The sequence below is a fragment of the Brassica napus genome, chromosome C3, assembly GCF_020379485.1.
Source record: "Brassica napus cultivar Da-Ae chromosome C3, Da-Ae, whole genome shotgun sequence".
NCBI classification, from domain to species: Eukaryota; Viridiplantae; Streptophyta; class Magnoliopsida; order Brassicales; family Brassicaceae; genus Brassica; species Brassica napus.
This window is the reverse complement of record NC_063446.1, coordinates 68,033,709-68,052,903: the sequence shown is the minus strand read 5'-3', so window position 1 is coordinate 68,052,903 and position 19,195 is coordinate 68,033,709. Positions and strand designations below refer to the sequence as shown.

Here is a 19,195-nt window from a genome sequence, read left to right as displayed (position 1 = left end):
AGACGACCTTTGGATTCAGCCTAGTCCCGTTACGTCTCTAGAAGAATAAGAAGGTATTCAACGGCGATAAGACGTAATTGAAACGTCGGACTGTCCTAGACGAATAATATCTAGCTATACACGGCCCCTTTTGAATTGAATAAAGGCCCATACCAAATATCGAGTCCATGAACATAATAATACATCAAAAACAAAATTCCGTACTTCGTCCCTCATGACACACACGTGGCGAAAAAAGCCCCCTTCTCCCTACTGGGAAGGACATGCTAAGGAGAGAGCAAAGCCTCCTTTATTTATATAGATATAGTATTTATACTATTTTATAATTTCAGATATTTGAGTCCGCGAAAAAAATAATAATATATCAAAACTAAAATTTTGTAAATATGTTCATAAGCTAGTTTTATAAAGTTAAGTATGGGGCATGTGCCCCACCTTAGATATAAGTAGATCCGCCCCTGCTTAATCAAGCAAACTTAACGTTGCAAGTAACTCTGCACTTGAGCTTCCAGTCACTTTCTTGTTACAAAAGATTTCAAAGGCTTCTTTCAACGCCTTATGGAAGAGTGTGTGGTTCTGAAAACAGTCTGTGACATAGGCCATGTACTTATCGTGCAAGTCAATTATCTTTCTGACAAGCACCTGTTCCTCCACGCTACCACTAGTAGCTGCGTCTTCGGCTTGTTTGATAAGAGCGTTACCTTCTGAAGTAACATGAAGCCTAAAGGCTTCCGCAACAGGTTCCAAACCTTTGGGGATTGCATGGTAGAGCCTGTACATCCTAGAGAGATCATCCATCTTGTCATCTCTTAGCAGTGCACTGATACCTGAGCTCTCCTTTTCTAGAAGCGGTTTTGCAACCAAAACCAATAGATGGGTTTGCACAATCTCAACTAGTTTAGGTTCGGTGGTTGAATGAAGGTAGTGATTGACTCTCTCCTTCTCCTTCTTTAAAGCCTCCTCAGACTTTATCATGTATTCAGGGCAAGAATCCTCTAGGATCCAGCTTGAGGATCTGCGGGAATAGTAAAAAGCTGTTTCTTGGAGAAAGAACATCTCAAAATCGTCTTCATATCTCTCCATACTTCCCATCCCATTCTGAACAAAGAGATCTAATATGTTCTTCAGTAGTGCACTATCAATCTGTTGGCCTTCTCGCTCTTTATGAATCTGAAAAACACAAACCAAACCTTGTTAGATAAGACAGAACAAGAAACTCTTCATCTATATGTACTTACCAATGCTATAATAACTTGTTTGACATTGAAGTGAACGTTATTGTAAACATGGTCGCGGAAACAAGTCATGCCAACTTCAGTTAGGCTTGGAAGGCTTCTCCGTGTAATGAAGTAACGGTCAAGATAGAAGAAAAAGCGAGATAGCCACCTAACCATATCCTTATGAATATCCCACATCCGAGAAAGCTCTCTTAGCATGTATTCATCATGCTTCTCCATGATAGAGGGCAGCACCTAACCACACAAAAATAAAATTAAAAAGACTAGTTTACCAAAAACAAATAAAAAAACTATTTATAAGAAAACCCCTAATTAATAAATTAGGTCGTTACTCACCGTATGCTTGTCATAATCTTCAAAGATGCCACCATACTTATCATAAAGCTGTTGAGACAAATCGTCAGGTGGTTTCTGGGTGCACATATTGTAAACTGCAGTGTAGTTTCTAACATATTCGTGAGACTCAGAGGCTGGTTCAGGCTTTCCTTCAAGAATCCGTTTGAGCTTGGTAACAGCCGCGTCAATGAGGTCAGATCCTTGATCCATGGTCATAGGCTTGACGTTTTGTCTAGACATGTATGTAAGATAAAGAGTAAAACCCTAATTTAAGATCGTTAGTACTAGGTAGGTCTGAGAGATGTATGAGAGAGGTTTGAGAATAGATGGTGTGAGATATGTTTTTATATTTGCATAAGGCGGTGAAGAACAAATAATAATCGATATTTTATATTTCAAAATAAAAGTAAACTATCAATGGAGAATTTTAAGGAAATAAAAATCTGGAAACTTTATTATTATCATATATATATAAAAAGTTTAGTTTCCATTGATGAGTTTACTTTTTTTCTTATGATATTTATTACAAAAAAGAGACCGTGTTTATACACTTGTAAATTTTGATTTTATTTATAATTATTAATCTTATAAGATTATGAGATCTGAGACAAATAAATTAAAATAATCAAATGATAAATTCTAATCACTATCTAGATAGTTTTATGATAATTCCAATGCAATCAATCAATCAACCACCATAAAATATATTTATTTCTTTCTTTCATAAATTAATCAATATATTTTATGAATAGAGAACTGGCCTTGTGGTCTATTTTTGTCATCAAAACTTGAAAATAGTCTATTTAGGAGAATTGGCCTTATGAATTTGATTAACTCTTGGTAAAAAAAAACTCAATCTTCATTTACTGGCTTCAACAATTAAGGTTACACATAGATAAATGAGATAAATACATAAATAAGTACATACTCTAAAAGTATGTTCAAATCTGATACTATTTATCAATATTTTAGTAAGTACAAACACTAAATAGAATGAATAGGTTGATGGAAACATGTATTTCGAAAAAAAAAGTGTTTCAAAAAAAGGTTGATGGAAACATAAATTTATAATCATTATATGTAATCTCCAACTAGGTACACAAAATCAGATACAGAACAGAGTAATCTATAGTTAAGATGGTTTGATACAAAACGTTGAACACACGATTTTTGGTTTCAGATCAACTGTGGATACATCTTCTAATTTTCTATCTAGATCAAGATGCCTTCTTCACAGCCCCTCGATGGTCTTGCACACGGTCTTCTGAAACGCTTCTTGTTCGACCATGTCCAAACAGCTTGCTAACAAGTATAGCTAAGGAAAAGTTGGTAACAGTTGCGAGCCCTACACTTTGTAATCAAGTTTCCATTCTATAACAACTTCCACGTCTTTGATCATTTGGTCACTTATAGGCCCGTCGGTGTCTGAAGGGTATACAGCTGCAATAGGATTCAATATCGTGTACAGCGTTTGCTCATGCCTCCCTTCACAAATTTCATTTCAGATCAGCCCATGACAACGATAGAGAACCAGTTAACAAATCAACCGAAAGCAGAACATCAGAAGAAGACTTGTTTGTACTGTCTAATTCCAAAAAAAAAAAGGAACTTAAAGGCAAAGCCACTAGAATCAAAGACTTGTTCAACACATTTCAAGATTAAGACATCAGCAAGCAATCTAGTCACCGAGTATACTTAAACCTCTAGCTTCAGCAGCTCTACATAAGCAAGAGTGACATCTGCACCAGCTTTGCCTAGAACATCAACTAACACTTATTATAAAGTTTCCTCAGTTTCTATACACACAAACAAAGCTGGAAACTTTAAACTCTTACAAGATGTCTGTAAAAGTAAACCTTTGTAGAAATAGACACGACGTCAACATATATATCAGAAGTTAGCTTCCATCATCCATCCACACTTAGTGACGCTGAAACGAAACGCTGTCGTATTGTTTGTCTTTGTTGGATAGATAAAGATTCATCAATTTTTATATGCTCTCCTTGATCTTATCTCTTTATGGATATGAATTACAGACAAATCAACTACTCCAAACACGTAACCTTTCACAGTTTGTATATATAGTGAGATCGGTCTCGAGAGACAAAGTGGGAAGACGAAAATGTTAAGGCTTTTGGGGAGAAGGGCAGCTTCAGCTTATGCAGAGCTAACTACTATTCATCAATGGCGGATCCGACCCGGAAACGATCCAAAGCCCGATCCTTTACGAACTCTACAAAAGGGTTTCTGCGCCGGCGTTCTCCCGGACGGCGTCGAGAGAAATTCGGAAGCTTTCGCCAGCAACTCGGTGGCCATGGAAGGGATCTTATCGGACCTTCGCTCCCACATCAAAAAGGTAAATCATTTTTGCTGTCTAATTGTTTGCAGAGACGATGACTTTCTTACAAGTGTGGATGTTTTGTAAGGTGTTGGTTGGTGGTGGAGAGGAGGCTGTGAAGAGGAACACAAGTAGAAACAAGCTTCTGCCTAGAGAAAGAATCGATCGCCTCCTTGACCCTGCCTCTTCCTTCTTGGAGCTCTCTCAGGTTTGACTCTTTGTTTTTTGCAATCTCGAGTGAGAATAGTACAAGACTTTGATCATATGCTTGAAGCTTGCAGGACATGAGCTGTACGAGGAGCCTTTACCATCAGGCGGCATAATCACAGGGATAGGACCAGTCCACGGCCATCTCTGTATGTTCATGGCTAACGACCCCACAGTGAAAGGAGGGACTTATTATCCCATTACTATCAAGAAACATCTCAGGGCACAAGAGATTGCTGCTCGCTGCAGACTCCCTTGCATATACCTCGTTGACAGCGGCGGTGCTTACCTTCCGAAACAGTCAGAGGTTTTCCCTGACAAGGAGAATTTCGGCAGGGTTTTCTACAACGAGTCTGTGATGTCGTCGGAAGGGATTCCGCAGATCGCCATTGTTTTGGGGTCTTGCACTGCCGGTGGTGCTTATATCCCTGCCATGGCTGATGAAAGTGTGATGGTGAAAGGGAATGGTACCATCTTTTTGGCAGGACCTCCTCTTGTGAAGGTTAATTATCCAAAAACTAAACTCTCTTTTTTCTTGTTTTAGTTAGTTACAATGAAAGCTAAAATGAAAAGGGTCTTTGAACAGGCTGCCACAGGAGAGGAAGTCTCAGCTGAGGATCTAGGAGGTGCTTCTGTTCATTGTAATGTGTCTGGTGTGTCGGATTATTTTGCTCAAGGTATGTTTCTGTAGTATTGTATTGATAAACAACAATCAATCATCTTTTAGAGTTTACAGCATGGTTCAAAAATCGGTCTAGGTGGCATAGCCGAAACGATTTTCATAAAATCTGATTTCTACTACTCAAATGGTTTAAACAACCATTCTAAATCGGTTTAAAACTATCTAAATTTGTCTAAATACGTAACACTAATGTTAGTACAAATTCACAAATTTATGTAATTTTTGTTTTGTTTTGTATATCTAATTTTGACCACAATAATTTTATAATTAAAGCCAAAAACTAAAATATCCTCTACAAAGCGTCTTAGTTATGCTATTTCTTGAAAGACCTTAAAGAGTTGCTCTAGTCTTGCAGACGAGCTACATGGACTCGCTATTGGAAGAAACATTGTCAAGAATCTGCACATGGCTGCAAAACGAGAGACGAAAGGAACATTTGGTAGTGAAAAACTTGAATACAAAGAACCGCTTTATGACATAAACGAGCTTAGGTCCATTGCTCCTGTAGACCACAAGCAGCAGTTTGATGTCCGGTCTATCATTGCTCGGATTGTTGATGGGAGTGAATTTGACGAGTTCAAGAAACAATACGGCACCGTAAGATAAACGTTATTAGCTTCTGAGACTTACCTCTTCTTCCTTCTCTCACCGGAACTTTTTGTTTTTGTGCAGACGCTTGTGACTGGTTTTGCTAGAATATATGGTCAGACGGTAGGAATCATTGGAAACAATGGCATACTGTTCAACGAATCTGCATTAAAAGGAGCACACTTCATTGAATTGTGTTCTCAACGTAAAATTCCTCTCGTTTTCCTCCAGAACATCACAGGCTTTATGGTAATTGAAGTGTTTTTTGTTGTTGTGCTGTAACATGTAAGATTGCTATATACATCTTATCTTACGCTATATCTTTTACTTGTTTACAGGTTGGTTCAAGATCTGAGGCCAATGGCATTGCAAAATCTGGAGCAAAAATGGTGATGGCAGTATCTTGTGCTAAGGTATTTTGTGCAGAGATTACTTTTTTTTATTAGTAAATGCTAGAACTAAAGCTTGGCTCTTAATCTAGGTACCAAAGATAACAATTATAACGGGTGCAAGCTTTGGTGCTGGAAACTATGCCATGTGTGGCCGTTCATACAGTCCAGATTTTCTGTTCATGTGGCCAAACGCCAGAATTGGCGTCATGGGAGGCGCTCAGGTAAACCATACCGAACCAAAAATGTTTAAACTGAAACGAGATGAGTTTATAATCTGATCATCTTTGCAGGCTGCAGGTGTTTTGAGTCAGATTGAAAGGGCTACCAAGAAGAGACAAGGAATAAAGGTACTGAAATAAAACATTTTTGAACTCTGTTTTGTTCTCAACATGGATGGAGAGATGATGGAATATGGACATGGGTGTGTTTGTGTGATATGCAGTGGACAGAGGAAGAGGAAGAAGAGTTCAAGAAGAAAACGGTGGATGCTTATGAGAGAGAGGCAAGTCCTTACTTCTCCACAGCGAGGCTTTGGGATGATGGAGTGATTGATCCATCTGATACTAGAAAGGTTTTGGGACTTTGTCTCTCTGCTGCTTCTAACCGTCCTCTAGAAGACACTCGATTTGGTGTCTTTAGAATGTAAAACAACTTCCACTTTCGAATAATATGGTTAAATAAATGAAACTGACACTTACTCTACAAAATTTAGCGGACCAGTGGAGAAAAATGGTTTAAGTGATAGTTGACAGAATGACAGGTCGTGGACATTCACTGTTTAAATATTATTGAATTATAAGATCACAAGGGCGCCCGTGGCCCGATGGATAAGGCGTCTGACTTCTAATCAGACTGGGTTCGAATACCACCGGGCGTGTTATATTATTACATCTTACTTTTTGCTGAGATTCAACTAGGAGGCAGACGATATACAAATAACAAATGACTTTATGATCATCAAACAATTAAAGATCACTCTCGGCTCACTAATTTATATGCTTCACTGAACATACAATCTATTGACATGTATACAAGAGAAAGAACATGGTATATTTTTTAATAACGCTATATCAAGTTATCCATTGACATATGTTGCAATACTTGATCGATATCATTAATGAAAACCATTTAGATTTGTCAATGCTTATAACATTATCTATCAAAAAACAAATATTTTTGTTATTTGTTTTATCTTATCAAAATTCTGTTAATCACTTGCAAAGTAACATTCTATGATACCAACTTCCGGATTTCTTGAACTGCCACCAACAACCCTAGGACTAGGCAAATAAACCAAACCCGAAAATTCAAACCGAATCCGATCCGATAAAAATGAATCCGAACCCGACGTAAATACCGATTGGATCTTGTTTTGTGGTATTTTGGGTTATGAGTATTATCCGAACCGAACCCGAACCTAAATGGGTATCCGATAGAACCCAAAAATTCAAAATCTCCCAAAATAGCTTGTATCAAACATGATCTTAATTCCTAATATGTATCCAAAATACACTAAGAAATTATTGAACATCTAAAGTAATTATCTATTACATTAATGTTGATGGTTGAACTTGGTGGTTGAAGCTTGAAGATTTTAGATTTTGGTTTTGTTTTCATTGAATAATGTTTATCATTTCATGAGAACTTGGTTTTTGTTTTATGTTTTCTTTTATTTGGTTTTCTTTGTATCAATAACTATGTTTACCTTTTGTTTTATTTTGAATGTTCGCGTTTGATGTTCCATTCTTATTTTTGAATCGATTTTACTTATGTTTTGGTTACAAAATAGATATAAATCAGGCATTTTAAAACCGAAGAACCGATTTTACTTATGTTTTGGTTACAAAGTAAATACAAATTATGTACTTTTAAACCAAAGAACCGATTGGGACCCGAACCCGAAAGTACATCGGGTTTTACCGGTTCTTTGAAGATTTACTAACCCCGACCCGAACCCAAAAGAACCCGAACCGGTCCCGAACCGAACTTTTGTATAACCCAAATGGGGCTGATTTTGATAAACCCGGAAACCCGAGACCCGATTGGACAAAACCGAAATCCGATTGGGATCCTGAATGCCCATGCCTACACAACCCTAAGACGTGAGCTCCCAAGGGCAGGGGTGGGCAATTTACCCGATATCCAAACTTGTATCCGAAATCGATCCGAAAAATCTGAACCGAAATCTAAACAGAAGTAGTAAAATATCCAAATGATCCGAAAGAATATTTTATTAGGAGAGTTGGATATCCGAACCCGAACGGATAATATCCGAATCTGAATGGATATCTAAAGGTAACCGAACATATGAATACTTGTCCCTACATTTCTAGTTTACTTCTCTAATTTTATTCAAAATATTTATATTGATGTTACATGGCTCAAAATCGGATAATATACATATGATTATGAATAAAATCATTTTCTATTCATTTAAAATACATATCAAACTCTTGTTTTTACATTAACAAAAGTTGCATCCAAAATATAAAAATAACAATTAAATTAGTGTCTTTCTATTTTTAAAGTTTTGTCTTCAAACCTATCAATAGTTTAATCTATTAAAAATTAGAAACCCAGTTAAGTTAAAATTATATATTTTAAATACAAAAAACTTAAACAATAAAAAATTTATTTTTTTCCTTCATAATCTAAATATCCGAACCCGATCCGAAATAACCGAATCCGTTCCGAAATAACCAAACCCGAACTTAGACTACCGGAGCATGATCCGAAATATAAAAATATCCGAACGGGTTCTATACTTTTATACCAAAATATCCAAAGTCCTAAATACCCGATCCGTATCCGAACGGGTATCTGAACGCCACCCCTACCCAAGGGAATCATGGTTCCATTAAAAACATTATCTGAAGGGTTTGAAAATTTTGCTTAAATTTTCAAAAAAAAAAATTGTTATGCATGATGTAGAACAAACTTTACTATGCAGGGAAAACACGTTTAAATGAAATGAACTCTCGTGGAGAAAGCCGCACAAGTGAACATTTAGCCAATTGACTAGATATATCATATATGTTACCAATCCATTTTCACTTTTTTACGTCAAACAAAAAAAAAATTTATTAATAAAAATTATTGATTATAAAATCAATATTCAAATCTTCTGAAAATAAATATAACATAAGCAAGTATAAGCGCTATCTATTAAAATACAACATAAAAAGTGAATTTCATGATTTTTTCGAAGTGTAATCTTATTCGCTAACAAAACATTTAATCCTTTATGTCCTTTGAATTTTTAAGAAAATCTACTAGAAAAATGATAAATTGATAAATAACTCAAAACAACGTGTCCCTCGGATACAAGAGTTTACATTCTTTTTCTTTTACACCGAGATACAAGTGTCTACCTACCAATTCGAATTTCTCGTTATTGTAATTTCAGAAGATATATATTTTTTTTCCATCGCTAGTGCTATATTCAATAATTCGCTTTTGTCCATAAGAGAAAAATGAAGGATGATTATTAAGGAAGTCCTCTTCAACCATAGTGCGTTCACCTACCACACATACCAAGCAGAGTTGTTGGATCCACCTTTTTATTCCATCGGATTGGTCTTCATCTTCTCTACTCACCAAGTCTCACCTTATTCTCATATCTTTATTCTTTATAATTTAATTATATACGGAAAATAACTTACTTTAAATTTAAATTGTTTAATATACATCTCACCCTCTATCCAGTGTAAATATCTCTCATTGTATTTGTGTAGCCATCATCCAATTTCAGCATGAAAATCCAGACATAATAAATACGTAAAATACTAGTACCAGTCTTTGGCAGCAAACATTTAATTGACTCATAAATACAATAAACGTATTCACTTGTCACATACCACGCCACACAATGCACAAACTACATTAACTTGGTTTCAATAATCAGGAAAAATTTATTGCACGAGGCGTTATCACCCCAAGTCCCACACTGGCTGGGACCCAATTAAGACAGCGACTGACCAATTGCGTGTTGGGAGAGTTTCACCAACCCCGGACCGGGATTTTATCATGAATACCGGATATAACTAACCCGGTTCGAACCGGTTTCATTTTCTCTCTCTTCATTATATATACACCTCGCGTGTCATCTGTGTGAATCACCAAAAACCACAATCGTCAATCTCAGCAAAAAGAAAACAAATACAGAGAGAGAGATGGCGACGACAACAGCAGAGGCAACAAAGACATCTAGTACTAATGTAGAAGACAAGCAATCACAGAATCTCCGACATCAAGAAGTCGGCCACAAGAGTCTCTTACAGAGCGACGATCTCTACCAGGTCCGTTTCATTACAAAGTTATGTGTTTTGATTCAGTTCAATATTCTTATATAATCTTATTAATTTAACACATGCAGTATATTCTGGAGACAAGTGTGTATCCAAGAGAACCAGAATCAATGAAGGAACTCAGGGAAGTGACAGCAAAACACCCTTGGAACATAATGACCACGTCAGCAGACGAAGGACAGTTTCTGAACATGCTCATCAAGCTCGTTAACGCCAAGAACACAATGGAGATCGGTGTTTACACTGGCTACTCTCTCCTCGCCACCGCTCTTGCTCTCCCCGAAGACGGCAAAGTAAAACATCTTTCTTCCTCTGTTTTTATTACAAATCTAATTTCTTCTGTCGGAACTGGAACTAAAACGCTTTGTTCTGTTTCACCCTCAGATTCTGGCTATGGATGTTAACAGAGAGAATTACGAATTGGGTTTGCCGATCATCGAGAAAGCCGGCGTTGCTCACAAGATCGATTTCAGGGAAGGCCCTGCTCTACCTGTTCTTGATCAACTTGTTGCTGACGTAAGCATTCTTATCTCAATATTTTATAGGTACAAAAACATTTGGAATCGAACCAACCCAAAACCGTATCTTAATGGATTTAAAACTCCGCTATCCGAAAAGATCCCATAAAAACCGATCTGAAACCATAATGCTCAAGCCTCTCTATATGTCCTAATTACTTATTTAGGTTGATTTTTTTTAATAATTTTGATGAGATTTTTTTTTTGTGAAAACAGATTTGTTTCCTTTTTCATATAAGGAAGAAAATAATTTATGATTGTGTGTGGTTGGGTGCAGGAGAAGAACCATGGAACATATGACTTTATTTTCGTTGATGCTGACAAGGACAACTATATCAACTACCACAAGCGTTTGATTGATCTTGTGAAAGTTGGAGGAGTGATTGGCTACGACAACACTCTGTGGAACGGTTCTGTCGTGGCTCCTCCTGATGCACCGATGAGGAAGTACGTTCGTTACTACAGGGACTTTGTTCTTGAGCTTAACAAGGCTCTTGCTGCTGACCCTAGGATTGAGATTTGCATGCTCCCGGTTGGTGATGGAATCACTATCTGCCGTCGGATCAGTTGATTGATATGGAATACCCCCAACCCTATGAGTTTGTCCCAAGTGGTTCAATTCTTCTCTCTCTAGTACCCTACCTTTCAAATGCATTTTCACCAACTACCACCAAATTGGACCACTCCCTTTGTATTTTGTTAAGTAATATCTCCATTGTCTTTTGTTTTTGCTTTTCTTCTGAACAAAGAAATAATGTACCCTGCCTTTCTTGTTTCGTTTGTTTTTACTTTATGATACAACATCTAAAAGAATATATCACTCATTTAATTTTTGTAAAGAGATCTAAGTGAGAGTAAAAAAAGAGAGAAGAACTTTTGCATTTTAATAGACAAAATGGTTACTATGGCGTGATGCAGATTAATAGGATTAGCTTATCTCCATAGTTATTACAAGAGGAACCTATAAAGAACAAAACGTGTTGGACTCTTTACCATCTGTCCACATGAACGTGAATGACTTTCCCCCTAAAATGGTGTTATTCTAAATCAATGATCATCATACACTTAAGTTGAAAAGTCTTTGTTAACATTGTCAATTTATTATATAGTGAGAGAAAGAAAAGCACAAAGTAGGAAGTCTTGGGTCATCAGTTTTTGAAATACTAAACACAGTTAGGTAATTTCAGACTTTCAGCTACGTAACTAAAACAAAGATTAGTGATGTACTTGTTATTTTGGGGGATTTCATTTGTCAAAAGAGAGCAGACAAAATAGTTTAAGATCAAAACCGTAAGAAGAGATACGTCGCATTTTTCCATAGAATTATACTTCACATATCTAATCCGTAGTTAAACATATTACAGGATGTTAGATTAAAGAAGTAGACCTGGGCAAAATAACCGGAACCGAAGAACCGAACCGAAATACCCGAAACCGGAACCGGACTAATACCCTCAAATACCCGAACGGTTCCTATATTTTTATATCCGAAATAACCGAACCGAACCGGAACCGAACCGAGAACAGAACGGGTACCCGAATATATAAAAATATTAATTATATATACATATAACATCACTAAATATATATTTTTAATTTAAAATTCTATTAAAAGTATCTCAAAATAGTTGAGGATAACTAAATTATTATAAAGTATCCAAACTACCCGAAAGTATCCGAAACTATCCAGGTAGTTTTATCCGAAATATCCAAAGTAATCCGAAATATCCAAATTTTTTATCTAAATCATCCTAATTATTTGATATTTTACCCTAAATAACCGATATTTTATCCAAATTATCCGAACTACCCGAACTATCCGAACCCGAACCGGATCTAAATGAGAACCGAACTTTTTCCGGATATTTTCCGGTTTCTACATTTACTATCCGAACCGAACCGAACCCGAAACTATCCGAACCGAACCGAACCGAACCGAACCGAAAATAGGTCAAGTACTAAATGGATCCTCTAGCCTCTATCCGAACTACCCAAAACCCGAAATACCCGAACCGATACCCGAAATGCCTAGGCCTAAAACGAAGAATGAACCATATGTTGTCGCAAAAACATTAGTCATTTAAGATTGAGCACTATTTAACCTCTTGCTTGAAGAATTTGAGTCAGTGATGAAGATGCATTGAGGTTTAGTGGCAGCAACATCTTTGATGAATGAATACATGCCGTGCAACAACAACTTTACTCGTAAGTCGATCCCATTGTGCATATGGAGATATATTACACACGAACGTTACTAATTACTGTCTACAGCAAGTTATGTTTTTAAAAGTCACTTCATTTGACAACACAAAGAGAAAGCTCAAGCAATTGACAATTTCTATATCACACTATTCTTATATTTATGACTAAGAGGTTCTGGGAGGCCCCTACATTCTCTAATGACGAGACCTAAACCATAACTTAGGTTGAGAGTAGATGTGTCCCAACATGAATTGAATATGTAATCTAGAGTCTCTACGTTTTCAGTAACTAAAGAAATTTTGAAAAAAAAAAAAAAATTCGAAAAACAAATCAAATTTTTTTTTTATATAAAAAGTTAGAATTTGAAAAAGTATAATTCGAAAACATAAAAAATAAAAATATTTTTTTAAATATTTTTTATTTATTTAAATAATGATTTATTATATATATAGATAATAAGAGTATAAGATTCTTTTGCCACTTAATGAAGAAGATATTTTTGAAAATATCTCTTTAGTGGTGGTAAAGATGAAAAGTGGTACTATGAAAGTGGTAAACATAAAATTTTCCCAAATAAAATACCAAATAATAATTAATTCAGAAAATGCAAAACTTTGTATAAAAGTTGAGGACACATAAGTCATTGAAAGCGTCTACATAGGATTTAAAACAACCAATTAGAATACGACAAACATATTTTTAATTTGTTATTTCTAAAAATGTCAATATTTCCAAAAAAAATAAAACAAAACGTTGGAGGATTACTATTTTGTGAACTTTCCTATTTCTAAAAATGTCAATATTTCCAAATATAGATATAAAGAAAATATTTTTATTACATTGAAAGTATTTTTTTTTTTGTAAAAAATGTTTTAAACGTAATATTACTATATTGTGAACTTTCATTTTTAATGAAATCATATTATATATACACATATATTTTCATTTTTAAATTCGTTTCTAAAGTTTATAAATGTTTCTTTTTTATTATATATGTTATTTGAAAAAATTAAAATGGAAACTAAAAAAATAGTATTTAGATTCAATATTTTAATTCATTAAGGGTAGCTCTGTAAATAATCGTTGTAAGAATTAACGTGAGCGGATACATAAAGAAAAAACTGGTTTCTCAAATAATATTATAGAGATCACATTTTCTAGGATTCGAAATTCAGATTCCAGATATAAAAGCATTAGCTAATCATTAATCAAACCATTAATTGAATTAAGAGAAACTTCTACAACACAACATAATATTTATGTAACCACTATATATAATTTTTAACTAAAATTTTGGATTCATCATAACTAATTTTAAAAAAAATCAAAAGACAGAATAATTACGCCTTGCCGAGCAAGGTTGTAGTAAATGTTCAAGAAGAAAATACAAATTTCCTTTTTTTTTTTTTTTTTTTTTTTTTTTTGATAATCCAGGGGTTCCCCGCTTCGCGGGTCATTCCCCTGGGCCCGGGGCTGGATCGAAACCAGTACCGCTTTGGTGTCCAGAAGAGGCAGGGTAGTTTCCGCATGAGGAGGAAATCGAACCCGGATGGTGGTTGCCACCACAGGCCCGTCCTGCCACTTGGACTACCTCGTCTGGACTCCTTTTTTTATTTTTCGAGGTAAAAAGAAAAGTATAACCCTTTTTTACCTTTTTATTCTTACAATGTTAAGGGTTTAGGCCTCCTCCCACCGCTTACTCCACCATGGCTCACACAACTGCAACGGCGAGGTACATTGATGATGAAGAAGGTGATGAGGACGTTTGCAGGATCTGCAGAACTCCAGGGGATACAGACAACCCTCTTCAATATCCATGCGCCTGCAGGGGAAGCATCAAGTTTGTGCACCAAGATTGCCTCCTTCAATGGCTTAGCTACTGCAAAGCTCATCAATGCGAGGTTTGCAAGCATCGTTTTTCATTCTCTCCGCTTTATGCTGAACACGCTCCTACAAGACTCCCTTTCAATGAGTTTGTTGTTGGCATTGGGATGAAAGTTTGCAGTTGCCGTGCTCTGCACGTCTTTCTTCGGTTGTGTTTAGTGCTTTCGGTCTGGTTTCTCACTATTCCTTTCATTACGTTTTGGACATGGAGATTGGCTTTTGTTCAGAGTTTTGGTGAAGCTCAGAGACTGTTCTTAAGCCACATGTCCACCGTAGTTGTCCTAGCCGATTGTTTGCTTGGTTTCTTACTATCAACAACTATCATCTTCATCCTCAGTGGAGCTGCCACATTGAGGGACTACTTTAGGCATTTGCGAATGTACTTTCAATTTTACGTGCGGTTTGGAATGCATGGTCCGGTGTATGATAATGCGGCCTTTCCTGTAAGTTGAATCATGTTTCGTCCTTTTCTCATTTAAAAAATCTTATATGTATGTGCATAACTTTGCAGGTTCTGGCAAGCAATATGATATTCCTTGGTGTTGTCATCTTTGTGCCCTTCACACTAGGACGGTTTATATTATATCATGTGTTGTGTGTTTTTGCTGATGCTAGAGGCCCTGCTTCGGTCTCAAATTTGACTCACGAGGGACAAGAAAATGGACTAGTATCTCATCTTTTGAAATGTTTTGTTGCTGGAGCTGGACCACCAAAGCTATACGTTGCTACAACTTGCACTGATGGGCACATGTTTGGAGACTGTCTTGTGTTCATTTACCTTGGACTCATTCCCTTGATTCAATACCTCAAGGGTGAGCCACTGACCGCTGGAAGATTCTACGGTGGTGTTGCTTCAATAGTAGAAACAATACCACCTCTCCTTAGGCAGTTCTATGGTGGTGTCGTGTTTGTCTTAATGCTTGGTGTCGTCCCCTTGATGTGCGGGTGGTTGTTAGATGTTTGCACGGTTAAGGTGTTTGGTAAAACAATGTCCCATAGAGTAGAGTTTTTATCGGTTTCTCCACTGGCGAGCTCACTTGTTCACTGGGTTGTTGGACTATTGTACTTATTGAAAATAATCATATTTGAGGAGCTTCTTCAACAGGTACCATGGTCCCTCCTCATTTAAGGTTTCTTTTCTGCTAATATCTAATATTTTTTTCCACTTTTGTGCAGGTTCTTCGCCCTGGAGTTTTGAATTTCTTTTATGATCCCGAATATGAGGATGACACATTCCAGTTATTTATTGAAGAACCAGTGCACAAGCTTGCTCGAAATGTTTTGTTAGATTCTGCAAAGCTTGGGAGTTTGATTGTCTTGCTGGTGTTTTTGCCAGTCAAACTTGCGATCAGGATGGCACCTTCAATCTTCCCTCTTAACATATCGTAAGAAAGTTGGCATGCATCTTGTTTTTTGGAGACGTTGTGTGTTTACTAACTTTGTGTATGTACACAATGTCGTCTTGCATGATTGAATCTTGTTTCTTTTTTTTTTTTTTGACATTTAGTGTGTTTAATAAGTTGTGCATCTACACAGTGTATCCGACCCATTCACTGAGATCCCTGCTGGCATGCTCCTGTTCACCATATGCACACAGTTTATCATCGAGCACTTTAGACTCTGGACCGCTGTTGAGTCCCTTGTACGCTTCTGGTTCACCTGTGTTGGCTGGGCGCTTGGTTTGACAGACTTCCTCTTACCAAGACCGGAGGACAACGTTGGCCAGGACAATGGAAATGGCGAACCAGGAAGGCAGAACAGAGGACAATCTGATTCAGAGTAAGTTGTTACTTAAGAAACAAGCTTCAAATTTTTCATTAGGCCTTACCCTGAAATGAACCAAATATTTCAGGAGGTACAACTTTGTGCTCCGGATAGTCCTTCTTCTACTTGCTGCATGGATTACTCTTCTTCTCTTCAATACGACATTGATAGTTGTACCAGTTTCTGTAGGACGTGCTCTATTTAATGCCATACCAACTCTCCCTATAACGCATGGCATCATCAAGTACAATGGTAATGTGTGTTACATTCGATCTAGTGCTTCTTTATTGTAAAGGGATAGACAATTTTAATATGATATCCTCTTAAATCTGTAGACCTGTATGCTTACGTCATTGGCACATATGCCTTTTGGACTACCATATCTGGGGCCATGTATACTATCGAGCATGTCAAGTCAAAAAGAACTTCAAGAAAGGAAATATGGAAATGGTGTGAGATTGTTTTCAAGAGCTCGGTGCTGTTAGCCATATGGGTAAGTGAATTGTTTTTTTCTTTTCAGAATTTTAAAATACTACAAAACTCATTTGATGTTGTGTATTAGAAAATGGTTTCCTGAACAGGTTTTTGTCATTCCGGTACTAATAGGACTTGTGTTTGAGCTTTTGGTGATTGTCCCAATGAGAGTCCCGGTAGATGAAAGCCCTGTCTTCCTCCTGTATCAAGACTGGCCTCTTGGGCTCATCGTTTTGAAAATCTGGTCAACATTGGTTAGTACTCTTTTTTTTTTTGTATCGCATAAAGAATATGTAGCATGTCACTTTTTTGGGGGGACAAACGTAGCATGTCACTAAAAATGACAACAATGGACAGATAATATTGCTGGATGATAGTTGGAAAGCAAAGTTTGAGAGAGTAGAAGGAGATAGATTCTCAAGGCTTCAAGGGTTATGGGTATTTAGAGAAATTTTATTCCCAATCGTGATGAAACTTCTGACAGCATTATGTGTGCCTTATGTTCTGGCAAGAGGAGTGTTCCCGATGCTAGGATATCCACTGGTTGTGAACTCGGCCGTCTACAGATATGCTTGGATAGGTTGTCTCTCGGTGAGTCTCGTCTGCTTCTGTGCAAATAGATGCCATGTTTGGTTCAGAAACCTTCACAACTCCATCCGGGACGACCGTTACCTCATTGGTCGGAGGCTCCATAACTTTGGGGAAGCTGTTTTGGCTCACCAAAACCAAAGCAGTGAGGATGCAGGGGATGGTGGTGTCTTGACAGGGCGTTAGGAAGATGCTAATACTAGACTTAGGCTCAGACGTGCAATCCAGCAAGAAGCTTAGAAAGATTAGTGTTTTGTCAAGTGATGAATTTAAACAGTTTGAAACTTTTAACATTTGTGTGCTTAAGCCGCAAAAGGATGAGATTTTTTATTAGTCGATATGTAACTATATATATACGTTGATCCTCTTTTGTGTGTGTATTAAAATTATAATAAATCATTATTATCTCCAAATAAATTTGTAATAAATCAATCCATCGTTGACATGAAGCACAAGAAACAAATTAAAAAAATATAAACCAAACAGAATCTAACAAGGAAACAAAGTAGTGAAGTGATATTTAGGGTTTAGTGTGTGAAGAAGAACGAGGAATCGGGGAGACAGAGAACTTCATGCTGTGGTTGCAGCCATTGTGGTCTCCACTAGCGAAGTAGTAGGTCTCAGGAGTCTTGCGGAGAAGCAACTTAAACCCTAATGATGAGCCTCCTCTTGCGACTAGCTTCTTGCCTCTGCTCACATCGCATCTCTTGTAGCTCTTCAAGTCTGGAAGCAAGTAGACATCGTTCTTGTTGTTGTGCTTCTTCGTCTTGGATTGACTTTTATCGTTGTACTTGAAAGAAAGGACATCGTTGGTGTGGAAGGGTGCATGCTTTGAAGCCCATTCTTGGTAATCGAATCCGTTCTTCCACACACTAACCTCAATCTTTCTTCTAGGCGATACTTGAGCCGTGTGGTTGTTGTGTGTAGAGCCAATACTACCACTGCCGTTCGAGTGGTTTGATGGGGCCGTGTGGTTGTGGTAGCTTTTATGTGTAGACCCGGTGCCACTTGAGCCAGAGCTGCTTCCCCAACCCCAGTTTGTATCTGTTCCGTTCGAGCTCCATCCCCAACCCCAGCTTGAACCACCACCTGAACCCGAGCCAGAGTTATCGTCAGAGCCCCAACCCCATCCCCAGTTAGAACCGGATTGGCCAGAACCCCAGCTCCAGCTCCATGCATGAGCAGTCCCGGAAAAGAGGTAAGCAGTGATCACGAGGACTAAGAGTGGATTGCGTGCCTTAGAGAGACCCATATCGCTTCTTCTTTCTTTTCTTTGATTAAAAATCGATGTTTTCTTGTTGTTGTTGTTGTTCTCTTTCTCGTTGTTTGCTTTTGTGAGCTATTGAGAGATGAGAGGTTTCTTTTTATAGAGAGTAGATGACCCCTCCTACTTACTCACAGTCGGTTCCCAAACAGAAAAAGGAAATATGACTTTTGATTTATCATATCTACAAAATCAATAATGAAATTTTTTTTTAAATCTTATGAAATATTGTGGTTCAAGAAAAAAACTTATGAAATATAAGATGTTATTTCTATTGTTTGGAAAATCGAACATAAAGGGATTTCCTTTTGTTTTTACACTTGTAACATCAACCTAGATTAACACACTACAAGAAAACATCAAGGATTCTGAGGGAAAAAATCGTCGGAATTTCGTCGGAATATCGTTATTCC

At 37.1% G+C, this 19,195-nt stretch overlaps 6 protein-coding genes across 6 annotated transcripts; 4 read left to right on the top strand and 2 right to left on the bottom strand.

Moving 5' to 3' along the window:
* Positions 1-408: 408 nt before the first annotated feature.
* Positions 409-3,409, bottom strand: LOC111198321 (cullin-1). The gene is made up of 3 exons (XM_022700124.2): positions 1,575-3,409; positions 1,239-1,472; positions 409-1,170 (listed from the first exon to the last, which is right to left on the bottom strand). Exons 1-3 carry the CDS (start codon positions 1,812-1,814, stop codon positions 463-465), a joined length of 1,182 nt encoding a protein of 393 aa, XP_022555845.2. The 5' UTR covers positions 1,815-3,409; the 3' UTR covers positions 409-462.
* Positions 3,410-3,598: 189 nt separating this feature from the next.
* Positions 3,599-6,468, top strand: LOC106361079 (methylcrotonoyl-CoA carboxylase beta chain, mitochondrial). The gene is made up of 10 exons (XM_013800776.3): positions 3,599-3,930; positions 4,001-4,120; positions 4,187-4,621; positions 4,706-4,796; positions 5,157-5,398; positions 5,474-5,638; positions 5,728-5,802; positions 5,871-6,002; positions 6,072-6,128; positions 6,224-6,468. The coding sequence occupies exons 1-10, from the start codon at positions 3,697-3,699 to the stop codon at positions 6,425-6,427; spliced, it is 1,755 nt and encodes a 584-aa protein (XP_013656230.2). The 5' UTR covers positions 3,599-3,696; the 3' UTR covers positions 6,428-6,468.
* A 3,374-nt stretch (positions 6,469-9,842) lies between these two features.
* On the top strand, positions 9,843-11,437 carry LOC106361078 (caffeoyl-CoA O-methyltransferase 1). The gene is made up of 4 exons (XM_013800775.3): positions 9,843-10,079; positions 10,157-10,381; positions 10,473-10,604; positions 10,884-11,437. Exons 1-4 carry the CDS (start codon positions 9,954-9,956, stop codon positions 11,175-11,177), a joined length of 777 nt encoding a protein of 258 aa, XP_013656229.1. The 5' UTR covers positions 9,843-9,953; the 3' UTR covers positions 11,178-11,437.
* A 2,444-nt stretch (positions 11,438-13,881) lies between these two features.
* On the top strand, positions 13,882-15,912 carry LOC125583449 (probable E3 ubiquitin ligase SUD1). Its single transcript, XM_048750397.1, has one exon. The coding sequence runs from the start codon at positions 14,515-14,517 to the stop codon at positions 15,142-15,144; it is 630 nt and encodes a 209-aa protein (XP_048606354.1). The 5' UTR covers positions 13,882-14,514; the 3' UTR covers positions 15,145-15,912.
* LOC106358959 (probable E3 ubiquitin ligase SUD1) lies at positions 15,219-17,704 on the top strand. The gene is made up of 7 exons (XM_048749939.1): positions 15,219-15,797; positions 15,869-16,077; positions 16,229-16,471; positions 16,545-16,708; positions 16,792-16,949; positions 17,038-17,184; positions 17,258-17,704. The coding sequence occupies exons 1-7, from the start codon at positions 15,219-15,221 to the stop codon at positions 17,702-17,704; spliced, it is 1,947 nt and encodes a 648-aa protein (XP_048605896.1).
* On the bottom strand, positions 16,162-18,930 carry LOC106358957. The gene has a single exon (XM_048750396.1). The coding sequence runs from the start codon at positions 18,768-18,770 to the stop codon at positions 18,039-18,041; it is 732 nt and encodes a 243-aa protein (XP_048606353.1). The 5' UTR covers positions 18,771-18,930; the 3' UTR covers positions 16,162-18,038.
* Between the last annotated feature and the right edge of the window lie 265 nt (positions 18,931-19,195).